The sequence below is a fragment of the Anas acuta genome, chromosome 8 (genome assembly GCF_963932015.1).
Source record: "Anas acuta chromosome 8, bAnaAcu1.1, whole genome shotgun sequence".
Lineage (NCBI taxonomy): Eukaryota > Metazoa > Chordata > Aves > Anseriformes > Anatidae > Anas > Anas acuta.
Genome location: NC_088986.1, coordinates 15,722,558 through 15,745,108, shown reverse-complemented (window position 1 = coordinate 15,745,108; position 22,551 = coordinate 15,722,558). Strand labels below are relative to the sequence as shown.

The 22,551-nt window shown below is 38.3% G+C and overlaps 1 protein-coding gene across 7 annotated transcripts in view; it reads right to left on the bottom strand.

Annotated features, from left to right (window-relative positions):
* The window catches only part of HS2ST1 (heparan sulfate 2-O-sulfotransferase 1), a 136,444-nt gene that overhangs the window by 70,030 nt on the left and 43,863 nt on the right, over window positions 1–22,551 (bottom strand). For all 7 annotated transcript variants that reach the window (XM_068690524.1, XM_068690523.1, XM_068690528.1 and 4 more), the window contains exon 2: window positions 5,578–5,816. In XM_068690524.1, coding sequence (XP_068546625.1) covers window positions 5,578–5,816 — 239 coding nt within the window. The remainder of the gene's footprint in view (window positions 1–5,577; window positions 5,817–22,551) is intronic.

The window sequence follows — 22,551 nt, the reverse complement described above, 5'->3', positions numbered from 1 at the left end:
CGGTTACCATAAGTCTAACATCTCAGCGAAACTTCCAAGTTAAAGCATGAATTAGGCCTTAAACAAAGGCTGAGGAAAGAGGTACCAGCAAACTTCACAGTAACTAAGAACAGTTTTGCATTTCAAAGATAAAAACAAAATAAGATACATGCCTCAAAACAGAAAGTATGATTAAATTAAGTGGGGCATGTAGCTTGCCTTTATTAGGTAAGAAGAATATTTTAACATCAAAGAATTTAGCTCTGAAAATTATTTCAAAACTAGTGAATTGGATAATAAAGAAAAGATGATAAATTTGTACTGCCTGGGTTGTAGTACAATGCTACACCATTTCTGACAGTAAGAATTAGAAGACAGATGTGTATTTCCTGCAAACCCATAGTATCTTTTTTGTTATACAGTGACATAGATAAGCACAAAGATACTCAGTTGAGACGAAAGAGTCACAAAATGAAAGTTTGACAGCTCACAACAACATGTTAACATTCTCTGTAAGCTGTAACAGTGCCTTGAAACATGAAATAAAGCACTGACCAATGAAGATTTTAAGAGGGAATACTGGCCTGTTACTGCTTCCTTACAGTTGGTAATTTACCTTTTTTCCCTCAAACACTGGCTCTTGGACTCAGGTAAAATAAATGCGTATCACTTTTTCCTAACAGGCAGTGCTCATGCACAGATTTTTTTTAGTGCACAGATTTCACAGTCTTAGGCATTTTGCAATTTAAACCATATATTGCATAGGAAAATGGTGCAAGTTTATCTGAAAAGCTCCGCTTGATGTTATATAATGGCATTTCATAAATTGCACTGGTTTTCTGCCTCGTTTTGTCTACAGCACAAAGTATAATGTATCTATATGACTTTGAATCCAGTCAGACTACTTATGCTACTACTGAAACAAACCCAACTTCCATTGACTGTACCTTTTTTTAAGATAAATGACAAAATATTTTCAGTGGGGAGCCTCAGCTCTGAGTATTTCTATACCTAGGAAAGAAGTTTCTTAAATGCAGAGTACACGTTATCCTCCCTCCCTTCACCCCCAAGCCCCCAAATGCTACAGCTGGTTGATACAACTCTCCAAGATAACCAGCTATGCTACCTATTTTGTATAATCCAGCATGCAAATAAAGCTTAGATTTGAATTACACTTCCATTGGCAAGTTTTCTGATGCACCAGCTAGATTTATGTTTGTACTAGACTAGGCCTAGACACAGGAAAATGTTAACTGCAAATTCCCAAGGGTCAGTTCTGTCAGTCTCTGTCAGACCTCCATACCACCATCTGCCTTCTCACCTGAAATGTACCAGTAACAGTTTTTTCAGAATAAATAGATAAATAAATAAAAAGGGGGTTGTCTTACAATTACTTTGCTAATAATTTTTTTTATGAACACGGGGTTATTATAGAAGAAACTACATTTTATGCTGTATACCAGAGACCCGACTGGATGTTCTAGCCTTTTATTAGCTTTAACACTAACACCAGGGAAGCTAAGAAGGTTTTATATGACATTTACATCTGCCTTAAGATATTGTTCAGCAACACACTGTGCCCATGAGAATACAAGTTTTTAACACCTCTATCTAGCTTGCAGGCAAGAGATTTTTTCTCCCTTTCCCATGATTTGCAGCATTGCAAAAATTAGAAGCATTCCAGGTCCCAGATAGCCTAATGAGTCTGTATTCACATATTTTTAGGGCAGAGAAGAATACTCTTTGCTGATTCTTACTGTCAGACACGATCAATTTTATTTTTCTTTTCAGGGCTTAGCAGATACTGGAGCTTTCAAGAGACCAGGCAAGCTTCTCAACTTGAATCCAACTGAAAAAAATTTGAGGTTACTTTAAAAGTAACCTCAGATAGAAGCGAATGGAATTCCTGTGAAGTTGTTTCATGGTGCTTTTATATAATCAGCTACAAAGTTGCTCCATAGCCTTTAGTAAGTGAGAAATCAGCTGAGTTTCACTGAATTAAAAAGTCAGATCAAACGTACTCTGGGGGCGTAAGATGTCCTGAAAGGTAAGTTAAATGCATTCAGTTTCTAGGACGATAAGAATTTTAAGCAAGTATCAGTGAGCTGAAAGAAAAAAAAAAAGAAGGAAAAAAAAAAACACACCTCAGCATATACTTGGTCTGAGGAACACGTCCAGAGGAATCTATGCATGCAAACCAGTATTCTGGTCATTATCCCATGGCCCAGCATCATGTGGATGTTTGCACACTGAATTCCCCAGCTTTTACATCTTTTTATAGATCTGTCAATTACTAAATAACTGAATGGATATTACAAGTAGATGGGGGTATGATTACCAGAAGCCTGAGAATTTTCCATTTGACCTGGAAGAAGAAAGCTCTCAAGGGAGACTGCACACGAACACAGTGTCACCATTACAAGAAACACCAGATTCAGATTTCAAGACCTTCCATAGGGAGGCACTGGTAGCTTAGCTATCCAAGTTGTCATACAGGCTGATAACTTGCAGCTACCTCCAGATTAGAGGACCAGGACCGCTGGAAACCAGCTAGCAGCACAGGTTTGGCTGAATGCCATGAGAAACAACAAGCAAGCTCAAGGCAAGGGCAGCTGAGAAGCAAGTTTGTGAGATGAAGAAATGGGAGTTCACCAATCCAGCCACAGTAAAGCCAGAATATCTGCCTGGCATGAGCAGCTCTTCCTCAGAAGAAAAAAATAGAAGAAAATACAAAGAAAATAGAAGGAAATGGCCCATGCGGAGTAGTGGGCATTAGTATGCACTTGGCCATCTAACTTGGAGAGAAAAGTTCCTAAATGTTCAGCACCAGATGATGACACTGTCCCTGCTATCTGACTCACTGCAACCTTTCTGTTGTTCCACTTCTGATGGTCGTTGAAACCATCACCAGTAGAGGAAATACATATTACTAAAGTCAGTATGAGACTGGTATCCTCTGAGAGGTCACTGTTTTAGAATACATTAGGAAGAAAGATTATATGCTTTCAGCTGTCTTTTTTTTGAGGAAAATGGGGAGAGAAACTGCAGGAGATATAAGAACAAACTACAAACAGCAAGTTAAGGTAGTGAAATGCGGGATAATCATACCACATTTTCTGTATGTTCACAACAAAAATACAAAATATGTACTCATACCCTCTTTTTTCTAATAATATATCAAGAATACATGCTGAAAGATAGCAATTTAGGACACTTCATGGACACTTCCTCCATGTAACAAAAAAAGCTAAAGTCTGTGTGGCTGGTATGCCATCCAGTTAGGCATAACAAAGACATACTTGTATGGGCAAAACACATCAGTAATGAAACATGCAAGCAACAAATAAATTCCAATCAAATGTTTTCTCCATTTTAATGAAGGCAAGAGTTTTTGTTACAGACCACAGAGGTCTGAAATGCAACATGGTAAACGTGGCACTGAGCTCGCTACAAATAAAAGGCCCAACCTGTGGAAAGAGGGGCAGTTTCCAGGATCCTACTTTCAGGCAAGCTGCAAAAGAGAGCAGGGCAGCTGGGAAAAAATCCATCTGAAACTAAAATGGATGTGTTAGGGACTCTTACGGGATTATCTCAAAGCAGCTACAGTTTATATTTGGAGTGGATTTTAAGTAGCTTTTTTTCCCAGATTGCGTTCAAGAAGTAAAGGTTTCACAGATGGGCAGAGAACTTAAAATCTGTAACAGAATTAGAATAGTTTGGAAAAAGTACAGCAGAAATAGTATATACCAGAGGGCTTACTATTTTACTGATTTATTTATGTCAGCCTAAGACAACCTTCACCTTGCTCAGGGAGGTGTCATTTTGTTTTTTGTTTTTGTTTTTTTTTTTTTTTTAACAGAAAGTATCGCTGATAAGGACAAATTTGCCTTTGTGATGTGTTCATGTATATTGCTGATGGTATATATACAGCTAATGCACTCAACTCAGTGGGACTGGTGAAGGCGGCATGTGAATATGTCATCCATATCCAAGCCCACAAGGAGCAAGCACACATCAGCTACTACTCAGCACCTTTGACATCTCCAGAATTGTGTGTTATGTCTTGCAATGGGAAGTTGTTAATCATATACACAACATATTTCAATATGCTAAAGAAATATTTTTCTTTGAAGAACTATGTAATATGTAAAGCTTTTCATTGTTAGCATCTCCCAGTTAATGACCACTGAAGAAGAGGAGTATCAACTGTCTAATTAAACAACATGAATCATCACCAATTTGGACAATAGCACAGTATCAAATTAATTTAGAACTGCCAGTACCGTATACATGCCCAGCATTGAATGGATTTAATTATTCACAGAAACAGAAACTGCGGTTGGAAGTGCAATGCTAAGTGTGATTGACTTGAGCAGGAATTTTCGATTAAAAGATACAGGTTTGTTAAATCTTTTGGAATTCTCCCTGCTCTTGGTGCACAGAACTTCAGTATTTGTTCTATGCAGTGGACAAGACTACAGGGATGACTACCAGATTTACTCTTAACCTCAGTAATCATGTATCACAGTACCACCTGTGTATTTTAGGACATATTTCACAACAGCAAGAACCCAACAGTGACATGACCTCGCTTCCACGAAACAGGTCTCCAGTCCCACCCCAAGCACACTCTATGTCCTGGATGCTGAGATTCTGACCTCAATCTTTCTCTCACATACAGAACTGAGACTGAAGGGCCCAATACCATCTGCTTCCTCCTCCTCCAGACTACAGCAGCTGCGCTGAGCTGCTCCTGCCTGTAGGCATGCACTTAAAGGAGCTGGAAGCCTCCGTGCTGATATGCTGCAATGCAGAACAGCTCCTGCTGCTGCTGCATATCAGCTTCAGATGATCAGCATACAACCAGTAGTACATACTGAGAGTTTGGCAACATTTACTTTATGGACAGGGATGAGGACATAATGTTGTTTCAGACCACTGACTTAGGTTCCCTGAATCTGCACTCATTACAAGCAGGAAAATAATTATAAAAAAACACACCACACACACAAAATAAAACTTCTTTCCCTCCCCCAAAGAAAAAAACAGCAGACTGTCATGAGTTTAGTTAAGAGCTCAAAGTGGATGCAAAACAACCCACTTACAGTGGCTCCTTACAGCCACTTCTTTCTACCTGTTTTTCATCACCTGTGAGCCCTGAGCAAAGACAGCAGCACAGCCCTGACAGCACAGCACTTGTACTACACAGAGAGAAGAGCACTTAAGACTGCATTCACTGCAGATGGAGATAATAGGGAAGTATTATTACAAGGCCAAAAGGCAAACCATTGACAGTACAATAAACCACTACACACAATTATAACAAAGGTCATTACTGCCTTAGCCACGTCCCTTTTACCTTAGTTTTTCTCCTGAGAAGAGGTACTTACCACCTCCAGTAGCACAGCAAAAACCTAAACCTATTATTTAATAAATATTATTTTCAACAAAGAAAATATAAACATATTAAAATTCATTTATACGGGAAAATGCGACACAGAAGCCAACTCTTTCAGATGATAAATGGGTAAAACAGCAAAAAAAGTTTTCTGCGCTCTCTCCTTGTTTAATAAAAACATCCCAAATGCAGCATCTTACCTGATCTTGCAGAGACATAACAGGATTATTTTTGGTTGTATTGATATGTAGAACGTGATATTTGTTCTTTGCACAAAGATCATAGGCAATATTTGTGAAGGATGTGCTGGCAGTCTTAGGTACTCTGTTGTAAATAATCACCACATCATCTTCTTCATCCAGTGTCACATCTTGTCGGGAGCCATCTGCTGTATGACGTTGCTCTATTTCTCTGACTTCATGTCTTGCAATAGCCCTTTCTGTTAAGGATGACAAATACAAGATTTCAGTGTAAAGACTGCCAATTTTGAAGTTCAAACCTTGGAATGCAAATAACCTGGTGAAGAGCAATACTGCCTCAGCAATAAACACTTGCTGTTATACATATTTCTGACATATAAAGCAAAAAAGACTATAAAATGTACAAATGATAAAAGGTGACTTAGTCTGACAAAGACTAGAAAACAGTATGCTTGGGGAACATATACCATATTCTATGACTCATGTAAATGCTACTGAACATTTCCTTTAAGGAAAAGTATCTATTATGTGCTATGAAAATGGTGACATTTTGTCACAATGGTGAAGAAGTATCTCAAATAATTTCTATAAAATATCTACTATTTAAAAACTATAATAAAAGAAATAACTCAAGCAACCTGGAGAATATGGATTTTCCCAAACCAGTAGAATTACTAACTCTATAGAGGCACTGGAATTCAGATGAAGCCAACATTTTTGATAGACTAGTTAACACAAGACCCAAGTGCAAAGCATTACAATCCAATAACCGATTTTGCAAAAATTCCATTGGATTTATTGATTTCAAGTTCAACAAGAATATAAGTGATAGATGCTTACAAATCAGTGAACATGAAAGAGAAAAGTGATCTCTCAGTACTGAAATTCATTCAATATATAAAACGGAGGAGACGTGGAAAAAGCAAGCTATGGACAACATTTTGGCAAGGTGAGTACATGACAAACCATTTTTCCTTTTATACAAAGGGCAACACTGAGTAACTGAACGCTGCTTCAAGTGCTAACGGCCTATTTGTAAAATGAGTATCAGACTATCATGGCGTTTTTTCTGCTACTGAATATTAAATGCTTTATACTGATTCAGACATAGATTTGTTCTGTCCTAGATAAGTATATACTTTAATACAATTTGTTATACACATATCAAAGCATCTTTTCTTATTCACTTACTGTGATGCTGTCTTTAATAATATATTCAAGTAAATCTTTGATGGCCAACAGCGCACACTGAAGTCAATACTATAAGAGTAACCTGTAATTCTCTGTATTATGTTCTTACGCAGGATGATACTTAGCAGCAAAGCTGTTGGCCTCTACCTCCCTTGCTTCCAATAACTCAGTTCCTTGTATTTTCTTTCACCACATCTCTTTAATTATAACATAAAATCACTTTAAAACAGAATCATTAAGCTGTGAATACCACTAGCCTGTAATTCCACATAAGTTGTCTTCAACCACAAACTTCCATCTGTCTGAAACATTTCAAAGCTTAAACTTTCTCTCTCATATGCTCACATCTCACACCCCATAACTAAGTTACATCAGTATGAAAATGTTTGTAGAAAATGCTTATTGAGTGTATCTCAATTTTCCACATGACATCTGCTGCTCCCCACTACATCAGTCACAGTTTTTACTCCTTCCTTTCTCATTTGATACCTCTCTCATCACTGCTGGCAAACCTCTGATTTCAGAAAGATGAGGCAACAGACTCAGGTTTCATCTAACTGAAGGTGGCTACAAGAAGAAGTGACTGGCAACTCTTCTTCCTGACAGTAACTGAGCAGAGGAAGCATTTGGTATGGGACACACATGGCTGCATGGCTGCTCAAGGCTACACAGATACTAAATGCCACCTAGAGAGGCTGAAATGGAACATTTCATTTGCATTTCTACACCAGAGTCGTACATCTCAGCTAGATTTGAATGATGATTGCACAGAACTGCACGTGGCTGCACAGTACCACAAGAAACTTCCAATTTATATGCAGTAAGCTTTATGTATATAAAAGTAAAAAGGCACAAGAAATGGACAGGATTTTCAAAAAGAGTGATGAGAAATATTCTTCTATTGAGATATTTGAAACCATGATGATTCAAGCATTAGTGTGAGAAGTGAACTGTAAAGGCTATGTGTAGGATACAAAAGACATGATTAAATGCAAACAGCAGAAAGGCTGCTGCATACAATCATCTTAAAGCCGGTATGGTGTGAGGGGAAAACAAGAACCTATGCAAGGAGAACTTCCATAAATACAAAGTACACAGTGCTATTATCAAAGAATACGTAAGACTTAAGCTTCAAACTAACATGAAAAATAATTTTTATGACAATGAATTGAAATCAGTATGTTTTAACAATTTTTTACACACGAAAAACAAAGAGGAAGAATCATAGAATATCCTGAGTTGGAAGGGACCCTTAAGGATCATCTGGAAGAAGATGCTAGCTATTTATTGAATATACTTGACTTTACTAGAAATCTCTTTAGATGACAACCATGGAAATTTAATTTTCATTTTGAGAACTTTTCTACACAAGATTGGACTGATTTCACTGAAATCAGTTTAAAAAGTCAGGTTTTTATTTCCTATCAGAAACCCCATGGACAAAATGATGTTCTACAGACTCACTGTTTTCATTGCATTCTATTTAAACCCGATTTTATAAGAAAAGTGGTTTGCAAAATTATTAAGAGATGTCTAAACTGGCTTAAGACTGTTCACACTAAGCAGCATTTAAGCAAGTGGTATTTTGAATAGATTTTCATGGTCATATAATACATGATAATTTAAAGTTAGAAAATATTCTCTCACTTTTTTTTTTTTTTTTTTTTTTTTAATTACTGCCCCTTTAGGTTCATTGATTAATATCATTTTTATACAGTGTGGAAAAATGTTGTTCTGTCATGTGTTGTCTTACATGCAAACTTTCATCAATTTCTAAGTCAGTTTGCACGCAGGCAGTACCATACATGAGCAGAAAAGAGGAAATAACCACAGCCAACAGTAAGTTAGTTTGCCAGTCAGATGCTATCAGAAAGTAGCGTACAATGGGTGAGTTCTGTCTCCAGAAGTACTACTAACAGCATTCAATCTGTACGCCACCACCAACTATGGAAAAATTTGAAATAATTTCTCTTCAAGATCTCTGCCCTTTCAAGTCAACAGTTTGTCAACAGGTTTTAAAATTATTAACACAGGGAGAGATATGGACAGACCAAGTTTGATTGCTTAGGCCTGTTTTCTTAGGATCTCGTCTAATAAAAATCACATGTGGAAACGCACTAAAAATATATTGAAATGAACAATGTTGAAATAATTACAGAAATATATCACTGATTATAAGCGGTTTGTCTGTATACCTTGCCTATTAAAACAGACAAATGCCTTTGAACAAGTTTATTAGCATTTACTGCAAATCCAAGTGCTAACTGCATAAAAAATTACATCTTCCCAAATAAAACAGAGTAGCACAGATCCTATCAACTTAAATGTTAACAAAACTAAACACTTCAAACTTGTCACATTTTTCACTAAAACTCCAGAACCTCTTAGGCATTTCTTAACAAGAAAATTTGAAAGTAACAGAAACTTTTCTTTCCTCTATCTCTTAGCCCGTATCACTTTTGATCAAGAATACATTTTGAGCCTTGCTGATGATCAAAGTGAAGTTAACCAAGTATCTGGAAGAATAATGCAAAGCACACCACCCAATGCTCTTTGTCCTCTGCATCTACTTTCCTTCTGCACATGTCCATGGATATTATGTAGGTTCTCTTTTCGGTATCTCTTGTGTGCATGCCATACTTCCTTGCGAAACCTCCCACTGAGATGAGGAAAGGCTCAGTCTTGAAATAGTTTTGAGTTCAGCAACCTTCCAGTGTTGCCCAATGGAATAAAAAGATATGGATTAAACCTCAACTCCGACTTGTTGCAGAGGAACCGGACAGCTAGATGTGGCAAGTGTGCTGGCACCATCTCTGAGCAAACAGTTGCTGTGTATCTGTGGCACTGGATGCCACTTCAAACCAATAAGCAGCTTTCTTCCAGTTGGGAACAATATTGAAGCCAGCTGACCTGGTGTCTCAGCTTTGTTTCCACCCAGCTCCCAGGCCGATTAGGCAAGCAGCTGGTAGCCTGAGGCACCGCGCAGCTCTCAAGCTGTTTCAGTGCCCAAAAGCTGCACTGAGCACTTCATTGGCCTGAATACTGAACCAGAGCACGACCAAAAACCTACTCAATATTGACTCCATTCTCCTCCAATGAAGGATGAAAACTAAATAGCAGCTTAAAAATTATCCATAATTACTTAGCAAACTTCACGTCCTGATTCACTTTTCAAATTATATACACAAACCATACACACAGACCTCATACTCATGGCTGCCTGTGGGAGCTGTTCAGCAGCACACCACTTTGACAAACCAGAGCACTGCTGCTGTACGTGAATATGAATACTTGGAGGATGGAGAGAAAGAAAAAGAATCAATAGTACTATGACAATTTGTGGCCATGAAGGATTTGTGTCACTACAGCCAATTAAAACTACAGGAAAAATATACACTGAATTAATATAAAAACCCTAAAGTTAAATTTGTTGAAGGTATCAGTAATAACATACCACCTCTTCCAAAGACCTGTAAGAATACTAACTCTGTTCTGCTCTAATGTTAAGTCTTACAAACAGCAGAACCATTGCATTGGTTCTTCAGCAACTTCATGATTTAACTACCAACGTGAAATCAAAGGCTTGCCCCAAACACTTCTACTTCCCATTCCTCTGTAGAAGCACTACTCCATGAGGCCTGCTGATGGATGACAGTTCCCTGCTTCCAAAGGCAGCTGTGGGGGAAGCATGGGGGGCATGAGGACAGAGCTGGGACACCTTCCTGCCTGCTCCAGGAGTGGCAGCTCTCAGGTTAGAGCAACTCCTTGCAGCTATCGCTAAGTGATCATCCTTAAAATTGTAATTAAGATTCTGACCCCCATTAACATATGTTAATAAAGGTTTTAGAACCAACATTAAGCAAGGATAGCAAAACACTTGCAATTTGATAGAAATACAAGCTGCTAGCCAATTCAACACAAGAGTGAAGCAACACAGAGGTACACTAACCTCCACCTTACCAAGTTTTAATTAAGAAAACAAAAAAAAATGCTTACAAAACAGCAATTTCAGTCACCAGTGGTATCTGACCCAGTGACAGCCCAACTCAAGCACACTGCCATCCTCACACAGAGGCTTGCTGGTACTGCTGAGCTCCTCATGCACACACTGCCACCAACCACTTCAGATCCTCTCAAATTTTGCTTAAAGATATCATCTGGGAACCTGTGTACCACACTTACAGAAATCACTGCTAGTGCCACGTCCCATAGCCCATAATTTATTCTAGTTAAAGGTTAACATGAGCATTTTGCTTTCTTCTTTTCCTAGATACTTTTCTGTGCAGGTTATTACTTGCCTAATTAGGTAAGTTTTAACCCTTAAGACAACTTAGCCAAACACACTTCAGTCAAAGAGACCATTGGCCTTATTTGCAAATCTTACTATTTTTAATCAGCCTAAGAGATAGCCACTAAAAACTTTAATGTTTATTTTAACAATGACTCAGATCCCATGAGAGGCTCAGCACACATGCTCTGGGACCAGTTCTTACCTACAGAAAGTAAAGACCACATGCAGAGCACATGCAAGGACAGAAACAGAGCATAAAAATTAAAATAACTTCTCTGGTACTACTTTAACTACTTTAGGTCAGGTTAAGAAGACCCACCTTTTCCTACTCCTTTTGATAACTCAGTTGCCTTTGTATGGAGAGATTCTAATAACTAATTTTATAAATCTCATTCCAGCTTGTTTTCTCCAGTAAGGCAAACAGAAAGGAACAGGTATAAAAACTTCTGCTATAAGAAGCAGTAATTTAGCGAACAATTACAACTCGCTAACATTACCGATCTTTTTCTTTGATAGCAGTTAATGCATCTTGAGAACAGAAGGAAAAAGAATAGTCCAGACAGAGAAGAATTCCTTTCAGACTCCAAAAAAGGCACATGACACTTCACTGAGCTGGTTAAAGACAAAACAACAACAAAATGGAGCAGCAAGGAAGCAACTCCAACAAGGCAATGAAATCATTAGCTAAAATCTAATGCAGCAGCTGTCTGAAAATTACAAGTAGCAATGCTGAAAAACTTGCTATGGCTCCATCAGCGTTTGATACTCATCATTTATTTTCAAGATAGCATTTTTGTCAGGGCTTTATTTTTAACACATAAATTGAAACATATTGAGTAGCATGTGACATTGTCCAGGGTCTGATACTAAACTAAACAAACAAACAAGCAAACAAACGAAAAAATCTCTATACCATATATACATCCAAGCTGGTTTCAACACCTGAGACTATTTCTCATTTTTTCTGTAAATTTTTGAAATCCTTACAACTGCAGTTGATAGACATAGCACTTCTAGATTAAGTTCTAAATGTGTATTTCTTTTTCTATATTAATATATATGTTAGCATATGTATGGCCTTATATGTTTCCTACAGTCTTCTGTTGGGCAGAATAGCCAAAAAAATTAAATTTAGATGTTAACCCAAAGTTTTCATTATATAAAACACCGGATGTATTCCCATTGCAAGTTTTGGGGTCTCTATAAAGAAGATCAGGCAATCCGTTTATTGCACTCATTCAAAAGAATCAGAGTGATTTCAGTAATCTCAAATGACATGAGTGATTTTCATTACCTTGCACACTCTTTACAGCAACACAGAACTGAATAATTTACAGTGGAAAAGACTTCTGAGGTTGGCCCTCACCACTGTTGGCAGATTGTTGACTCAAATTCAACTTGTCTCCTGCAAAGCGCTTTCTAGCCCAGCACATCCAGCCTGTACTGTTCCACAGGCCACTTCTATACCAGGTGTGAGGTTTTATGCTTTATTTTACTTCCATGAGGCTCCAGTCAGCCCCACTCTCCAGCCTGAGTGCCCTCTGAGAGCAAGCAGCCCTGCACTCAGAATGCTAACCATTCCCTACATCTCAAGTTGCCCCAGGAAGGGAAAAACTAAACAGAAAGCCCATGCAAAGCCACAGAACAAATTAATTTCATTTACAGATCAAAGCTGAGATACCCCATGAAGCCTGACTATTTCCAGAAAAAGTATGCCTTCTTAGCAGATTTTCTTGTGTAATAACATTGAATACTACAGAAAAAAAGGAGGCTTTACTCCCCCAAACATGAGATTTTGAAAAATTTACTAGAGCTTAAAAAGAAAAGTTGCATACCAGCTGTAACTTCGTCTGTAAATACAGCAGCACCACTGCTGGTCTGGAACACTGCAAATAATATTAGTTAAAAAGTCACATAAAAAAATACAGAAACGTTTTAGGCAACATGGTGCAGCAGTAAGATTTAAAAATAATCAGATATCAAATAACTCCATTAACTCTGCAGCTTCAGACTGTTTTGTTTGACACCAACGTTGAATTCAAGTTCATTAATTAGTATGACAGCAAACAACAGAATCATAGAATTTCTGAGTTGGAAGAGACCCACAAGGATCAAGTCCAACTCCTGGCTCCCCAAAGGACCACCTCCCCCCAAAAAATAGACACCATTCAGCTTTTTTCCTCACAGTCACCTGCAATTTCAGGTTTCTTGAGGCTGAAACAGCCTGATTAACAGATAAATATAAAGATGTAACCACGTAAGGAAAAGGTTTGTGGCTTTTCAAAATGCCAGGAGTGTTGAACAGTTAAGAAGCACTGTGACTACAATAAATGCAGCTAAAAATACTTGCATATCAGGGAGTTGTTTTCTAAATACAAACCACGGTTTAGTACATAATGGAAGGGCCTGCTCTTACCTAGCATCTTAATATCGTAATGCAGGCCCTTCGGAGTTAGCATGAAAACCTAATGGAACTGCTTTATACATGGCTATGGCTGTCAGAAGTGTTCTGCTACACAAACGTGCATGTCACTCCTGCAAGCAAAATCCAATTCAAAAAAAAAAGAAAGCAAGATCAATATAGATCATCTGACTCCATATAGCAAGAAAGGCTGGAGACAGTTTATTTTATACAAGCTTTCTCCAGACAAAATTATTTACTTTTCCTGAAAGGGTATTGTGCAGCATAAAAGGAAAAAGGATCATTAAACTGTCTGTTAAAATCATGTAGGGACCTATATGTATGGACAATGCTGTATAACAGTAATTCACCATCACACTCAGTAAACCTAATTGGAAAGATATACTGTTATTTCCAGCATATTATACTTATATCCCTGCTTGTCTTTGCACTTCTTGGCTAAACTAACCTGATCCAGAAAATAAAATATTGCCAGTTGGTCTAACAGCTCTGAAAAAAATAGCGAATAGCAAACAGCATTGCTTTCTGATCAGAAGAGCTGATGTAAACATTTTATTCAGAATCTTACTAAGTTAAAGTACCAAGAATAAGCTCATGATAATTCTATTTGATAACAACTGATACACCAGGATATGTACTTAAATAACACCAGATGCATACAGACTGAACATTTACAATGATAAACATAATTGCTGACCTTAACATAGGTATAGAATTGTGCAAATCCTTTGGAAAAAAAAACAAACAACAGAAATAAGTCTGCATGCTGAATGAAGCCCAATGTTGTTAAGTCATAAGAGAATGAATTTTAATTACATTTTTAAAGGCTGACTAGATAAGCTTTTGATTATATTCTTTGTTTTCTTTGTGAAAACCACTTGCTCTTGTTAATTTCATTTTAAGAACTTCAATTTCATTCTGTACCCTGGTTGCTTTATATACAAATGAAAAGTACCTTTTATTTTCCTCTAAACTCTGCAGAGATTTGCTAGCCCATATAGCCTAAATATCAATATAGTAACAAATACAGACAGCAACAGCCTTATCTTTTATTCTAATCTCATACTGCCAGCCTGAACACTTCATCTCACACGGCGATGAAAAAGATAAGCATGAATAAAAGTAAGTCTAACAACACATAGACCCCACATTTCAGGAGCCTCAATCAAAGCCATTTTAAATAAATCCAGGTACAAGAAAGACACTCTTTGAATTAAATGCTGAAACTGCAGTGAACACTGAATTAATTAGTTCCTCAACTACCTCTGAAAATCTCTCCTTGCTATGTCTGATGCCTCTGTGAAAGACCTGGGGGTCCAAGCCAAACTCAGGCAGAACTAGGAAACTGGTTCCTTTCTGAATAAAATAATCACCTGTTTAAAAATAGTCCTTCACCTCTGACTTTCTGAGGATTAAAAGGAGCAGTGGCTCAGTGAACTGAAGGAGTTGGTAGAGGGACTTTCACAAAGAAAATCTTGCAAGCCCCCACAACACGCCCCTCCCTGGACCTACCGGGGAAGATCAGTTGGCCTCTCATGATGGAAGCCTACACGAAATCCCCAGGATTAATTATAAATGATGCATGAGGGAACACTTGTGACATCTAGGCAGCTAATGTAAACCTCCCATGCTCATTCTCTCCATGCTAAGGCAGTGGCCGTCACACTCAGTTCGAACGTACACAAAGAGAAACAGCGCTACCATAGAAGCTCTTTGTGGAAGACATTGATTAGGAAAAGCGAAATTACACAAACGGGCTTTATCTAGTGCCACCCCACAGCGATAAGGAGCCCCCTGTCCTTGATAAAAACAGGAACAGTCCAGAGCTGGTGAGGTGTGTGGTGAAGTGGTTTTGTACAAAAAAAAGAAAAAAGAAAAAAGCTTCCCAATACTAGGAGAGCCAGCTGCTCATTGAAAGCCTCTGGGTGTTAATCCTGATTTACACTGGATTAAGCTCTGCAATTAAAAAATAATTATTTTCCTACACATGAGAAATATTTTCTTCTCCACCAAATTGGTTCCTTTGTGTACAAGGATGATTATTTGATGAAAATTTGACTAGAATAAAGGGGCCAGCAATTCACTTGCTGAATCTTAGTTGTTGCAAAAAGGTAAAAACAGTTCCAGTCTCTTGCTCAAACCTTTGGTTCCACATCAGTGAGGGACACAATAGGTAGATTTGAATCTATCAATCTCTCACCACCCATCCTGACGTTAATACACTGTAATTAGTCATTATCCGAAGGTACATCAGCACAGAGATGACTAAAAATCATAACTGTAGGAAGTCAGACTGGGTAATGGAGTGCCACTGAAACAGAAGTTAAAATTTGCTAAAGGTATCCTCCCAGTAAGAGCAGAAAAAAAGACATCAAGATTCTCTTTTCAGTATTCCAATTGAAATACTCTTTTTATGAAGGCCTCTGGAACAATCAAAAAGCTAACTTAGCTTTACGTATTGTTTTGTTGGCATTTTGTGCAGACTTTCCATAGCAATTACACACAGCATATAAATGGCTGAGTGATCTTGGCAGAATTAAAAAAAAAAAAAAAGAAAAAAAAAAAGAAAAAAGGAAACACCCACATATTTGGTCAGATTATCTTCTGTAGATATTAAGACTTCAAATTGTCAGATTTTATTTTATAACAGCAAAGTAATCCGCTTCTAACAATAGTCAATAGCCTAAAATCTAGCATTAACCCATTTCTAACATGGCTGAAACTTGTAGGACTCTATGAGGGAATAATCCATTTGCTGAGAAATACAGGGAAAGTGTTTTGAACTGTCAATACTGCGCCACTTAAAATAGTTTTACTTGATTTGAAATAATATACTAGATGGTGAGCACAGGCAGGAGCAGCAGTGCTATAACTATTCTTTGAAAAACAGATTTGATGAAACTTCATATTACTACAAGAATAACACCCGGCCCACATTCCCAAAGAAACAAGGTCTGTGACCTGCAGAACCAGGCCTTCTCTTCAGAGGTACGGGTATAGTTCTCAGGTCAGCTTTCCCCCAAAAAGGTGTGCAGATGTAACACTGCCTCTCTGTGCCAGCAGTACAGCTACCGAGGAATCATGGAAAACAAGCTCTTGGCCTTTTTTCTTCACATCTCCAAACATGAACCCCAAATTGCCTGAATTTCTTTTGGTTTAAGTCTCCAGGAACTCCAGAAGGTTTCCATATGGAAAATTTGAATTTGCCATGTTGTTGTATTAAGTCATGATCCTTGAATTCAATTAATCTCAACTACCTATTTTTATGTCCATGAATAGTAAAGTTGAGAAGTGCATTTTTATATTAACAAGCTGTAACCATGTAAGGATTTTTTTAAGTATTTGTTGGTAATTTAAATAAAGCATACGTGAAAAAAACATGTAAGCTTTCCTTTTTGTTATACGAAATGGAAGTTACTACTCTGGAGTGCTAAATCAGAAAGATGTTTTAATCCAAACTATATAGGGGTTGTAATATTATCAACTTCTGTGGAAAGATACCAACCGATAGTTTTTTGTATTATATCTTATTTATTTGGGATACTTCAAAGCACGAAATACCACTGGTCAGTTTTGTTTCCAGGGAGATGACACACTGCTTTCCAAAAACATGTCACTGTAGTTATTCTTCAGAGCCAAACATGAAAATGACTTTTTGGACATAACACAGACTCTCTGGCAACATTGTTGTATAAGGAATAAAATAAACAATAAAACTAAAATAAATCAATTCATCATCCTCAGCATTTATTTTTTATTCTTATTTTTAGCTGTGGGTAGAGAGGGAATTACCCATATATTAATTACCAAGTGCTGCTTTCATGCTCATGTGTTGGCCCTGCGCTGCAGAGCTGCCAGCCAATGCCATCTGACATTAAACCAATGCCACCTCTTCAGTTGCCTCTTGCACAGGCCTGGTAACATCCCACAGAAGCAGCAGCACACATTTCTCTTACTACTGCAGGGAATTTGATAACTATCTTGAAACAGAGCTCTGAAGACACCCTTTCATGTTACTAACAGTTGAGACACAAGGCTGAGCAGAAAAGCGGGGCAGAAGCTGAGAGGCATTATTTGCTTATAATACCACTTGGTTCAAGGGAAGCCCCAGGAAAAGTCATGAAAATGCTCCTAACCCCCCTTCACTTCCCCAAAGTCACTGTTCTAGGTCCACCCTAAATACAACTCGTGTCAAGCGTTTAAGGTTATCCTCATCTCTTCATGCCTGTCTCCCTTCACTGGACTTTTCTTCAAGGAAGAAACAACATTGTCCCTTCTAAATAGGGAATACAAGGGAGCCAAGCAGCAGTGTATGGGGAAAAAGAACACAGGTTTAGTAAATCGGTGCTCAGAAATGTAACTGACAAATTCAAACTGTTTGTAACAAATAACTCAGCATTACTCTATGGCTGTTACAGAATAGCACCTGCCTACCTGTCTCCTTCAATAAAGCCATTGCTTTATCTCATGTCTTCCCACATCTATTAGTGCTTTGCCACATCACCTTCCCCTCAACCTTTCAGATAGCTGTAGCCCTTCTCATTCACTCACGGCACCTTGCTAATCACAGAATCACAGAATCTCTAGGTTGGAAGAGACCTCAAGATCATCGAGTCCAACCTCTAACCTAACACTAACAGTCCCCACTAAACCATATCCCTAAGTTCTACATCTAAATGTCTTTTGAAGACTTCCAGGGATGGTGACTCCACCACCTCCCTGGGCATCCCGTTCCAGTGCCTAACAACCCTTTCAGTAAAGAAATTCTTCCTAACATCTAACCTAAAACTCCCCTGGCGTAACTTTAGCCCATTCCCCCTCGTCCTGTCACCAGGCACATGGGAGAACAGACCAACCCCCACCTCGCTACAGCCTCCTTTAATGTACTTATACAGAGCAATAAGGTCACCCCTGAGCCTCCTCTTCTCTAGGCTGAACAAGCCCAGCTCCTTCAGCCGCTCCTCATAGGACTTGCTCTCCAGGCCCCTCACCAGCTTCGTCGCCCTTCTTTGGACCCGCTCAAGCACCTCGATGTCCTTCTTGTAGCGAGGGGCCCAAAACTGAACACAGTACTCGAGGTGCGGCCTCACCAGAGCCGAGTACAGGGGGACAATCACCTCCCTAGCCCTGCTGGTCACAGTGTTTCTGATACAAGCCAGGATGCCGTTGGCCTTCTTGGCCACCTGAGCACACTGCTGGCTCATATTCAGCCGACTGTCCACCATCACTCCCAGGTCCTTCTCTGCCTGGCAGCTCTCCAACCATTCCTCTCCCAGCCTGTAGCTCTGAAATCATCACGCAGCTCCTCTCAGTTTGCCAGGAGTCATTTAGACTTACAGTGACCCGTCTGGATACATTTCTGCTGCCTTCTCCCAGACCATGACATCTACAAATGCCTTTTAAAGACATACAAAAGCCACATTGCTACTGCACATTTTTAAAGTGCAAAGTCACTTGGCCTTTTGATTCTGTTTTTTTTTTTTTCTTTTTTTTTTTCTTTTCCTTCAAACACAGCTTTATCTTTCAAAAGGAAGCCAGACTTGGGCTACATGTTAAGTTGCAAAAACTCACCTCCCTTGTTCATATGAAAATAATTTCTGAAGTCTTTATTATTTCCAGTTCCCAGATAAAAGTAACTTCTCTTAGTTTCTGCACAGCCTCATCAAAACGTTTTCACACCTCCTTTGACACCTAGTTCATATCACGCTATCTCTTCTTTCTTCTCAGGAGGGAGAGGATATCATGGGCTGACAGCAACTTGCAGCATTAAAATTGACATAGGGTAAAAATTCTCACTGTTTCAAACATCACCATATCAATGTGAAAATGGGTCACTTCAAAACAAAATTCTGTTATCAAAATTGTTACAGATCAGGACTTCGCATCCCTGTACACTGCTAGCCCATGGCTAGTTGGGAAGATAGGAAAAGTCTTGCAAGACCTAGGTGCATCAAAAACACTTAAATACTTCCTATCATAGAGCAGAGCAGTTTTCCAAACAATATGAAGCTTCCATTCATTACTTGAAAGAAACCCATGTACTTTTAGACATCGGCTCTTTGCAAGTACTTTGCATTCCTGCTGGATTAAATGATAAACACCAGAAACACTCCTGAAAGTATTTCTGTTCATACTGTCTTTGAAATCTGAACACCAAACAAATACAAGTCTTGGGCCAAATAATACTTTATTTTTAGTTGGAGATTCTCAAAGAACTTAAATGTTCATGAAGTAAGAAAAAAATTGAAGACAGGACCCTCAACATCTAATAAATGGAGAAATACAAGAACAAACAATATGTATCACAAGAGCACATTGCAGAGACAGGAAGGAAAAAAAAATAAATCCCTTTTTCACTAGTATACACTTGTTGGCATTCTCCCCCTCGCCCCCAAACTATTCTTCCAGTGCTTATAGAAAAGGTTCCCTTCTGTGGTCAATGTTACAAGACAGCAAATTCAACAGGTAGCAGAAATGTACCTTGATGTTGTATGTGCCACTTTAAAATAACCTACTGAAGTTCCAAGTATTTTTCATGCCCCATAAGCTGTTTTTAACTTGTTCAACTGTGGTACAATTTCTGCAACATATTAACTTCTAAAAAATATATTTACAAATATAACAAAAAACATATTTCAAAATATAACACATCTCCAAACTGACGATTCCTCTCGAACAAAAAGCAGAGCTGCCACAGTTCTGTTGTGCTTTTGCCTCTTCCAACAGCTTAGAGGTGGAAAAAAGTTGTTTTAAGCATTGTGGGGGCGGTGTTGTTATTATTTTGGGGATGCTTCCCTCTCTCCTTTGCTGCAAAGGAGTTTCACACTGCTTCTCTCTAAGGAGGCAAGCAGGGCTGTGCCGAAGAACACAGCAGACTATCTCCGTGCATCAGAGGAACGATGTCGCAAGAAGCTCTGCTGTGACTGGCAGTGGTGGAATTGACAGAAGCTTAATGGGGCTGTCTCGCCCCAACAGAGCTGTGGGAGTCAGACTAGCTGTCTCTGCACATCTGTTGTGGATATAAGCATTTGAGAACAATCACTGCTTTCAGCCCAGATACTAACTCATTCAATATCATCATCAAAGCAGTTGAGTCCAATGGCTTTCATTTTACAAAATGATAGACCAGTGCTCCCTCATGACTGCATACATGAATAGTTCCAACTTCAGAGCTGAAGATGGATTACTGCCTTGTTCGCTGCAAAGGTTCACCCTGTGCAAAGCAGACAGACACAGGAAACAAACCAGAGGAAGTTATCTATCTATCTACACATATTTTTAGCTGGATTGTTAACGACTGAGTTGCAAACCCTACAAAGAATCGTATTTATGCCATTAAAGTGTTTGCAACAGACTGTCTTGGTGAAAAGAAATTCAACTTAGATAAATAGTAAGTTTCTTTTTACGGAGTAGAGCTCTAACAAATATTAGTTAGGGTATTATAAAGCTAATCCCCACTAGAGGGAGCAGAGTTATCTACTCAGAGGTACCTGCAGTCCAACCCTGAAGTCCCAGCAGCCTGGCTCATTTAACACACAAGGCAGTAGTCTGTAAATTAGTCCCGAGCAGATAAGTAGTAAAACTTTCTTGTTATTTATTCAGAGTATCATTGAAATGTGAAAGATGTAAACTCACAGGAAGTTAAGATATTTAAAGACAACTAGATTGCAAAACAGCAATAAATTTACCATTTATCATAGCACTGCCCATCCTAAGTCTTTAAAGTTGTACATACAGTCTGTTGTACAAAAATCAGGACTGACAAGTGATGAAAAGCATGAAAATCAAGGGTCGTCCCCCCCCTTTTTTTAATTTGCCTTCTTATTTTCCCACCATATGGATATATGTGGTTCCCATTACCAAGCCTTCCTTCCCAACTGTGTAAGATGGCAACTTTCATTAAAAAAATACGCTGACACACATCTTTCAAGAGCTAGTGCTTAACATATTCATCAATTACTCTTCATACTTGAGGAAATCACCTGAGTTATCAAAATTAAAATGGTTTTGGCTACCCTAAATACTCTTTAACGTAGTCCACACTAGTTGAGTAACACACTGCAGAGATCACAGAAGTTAGCAACAAAGAGATTTTAGCAACAGTTTTCTATTTCTACTGCATACTTTTTCCTTCACTCTGAATTTAAGAATGCATTTTATTTTCTTACTCTGCCATGGTAGTACAGCTATTCAAACCATTTTTTTGGAGACATAAGGCACTATTTTAGTTAATTAATGCAAACTTTTGCATCAAGGAAGTTGTATTTAAAATGAGCTAGTTAGTTTAAAAATTAAATGAATCACTCATTTAAAAAATAATTATGCACAACAATCACTTTAAAGCCTATCTCCTGCTATCAGACATTTCTACTGGGCAGCAATCTGGACTGCATTATAAAACACCATTATATGCGAACAGATGGAAATCATAAAATGATATTTAGCTACAGATTTCCTGTCAGAAACTTATATAAAAAGAAGGGGCGGGGGAAGATAGGCTCAACATTTTCCATTAGCCAACATCAAACCACTGAAAAAAATCAGAGGAATCCATGTAATGCCTATGACACAAAAAACTATTTTTAATCCATACTTTTTTCATATCACTTGTATGTAGGCTAGGCATAAATACGACTGGTTTCACCTTTAAGTACACAATATACGACCAAAACCACCCACCAAAGAACACACCTGAAAATGCATTTCAGTTGCATTTAAAGATGAAGACTTCACAGGTCAGATCTCACTTCCGTCTGAAGCACAGCAGAAATCAGTGAAGCTCTGCAAAGCTTCAGATTGCCATAAGAGCTGAATATAAGATCACAGCCCAGAAATGTACTGAACTTCTCCATTATCAGCTGTAATAAACTGTCCTGGCTAGAGTAGGAAACTCATTGTTTATTTCATTCATATATGAAAGTTACTCAAGTTGCAAGCAAAGATCAAGATGTCTAACTAACTTAGCGTGAAAATAAACCTCTCCCTTAATTTAAGGGCAAAGCACTATCAGCTCTTGTAATCAATAAGACTGTTTTGAAATAGTCTTGTCTTGAACTCCATTTAATCAGAA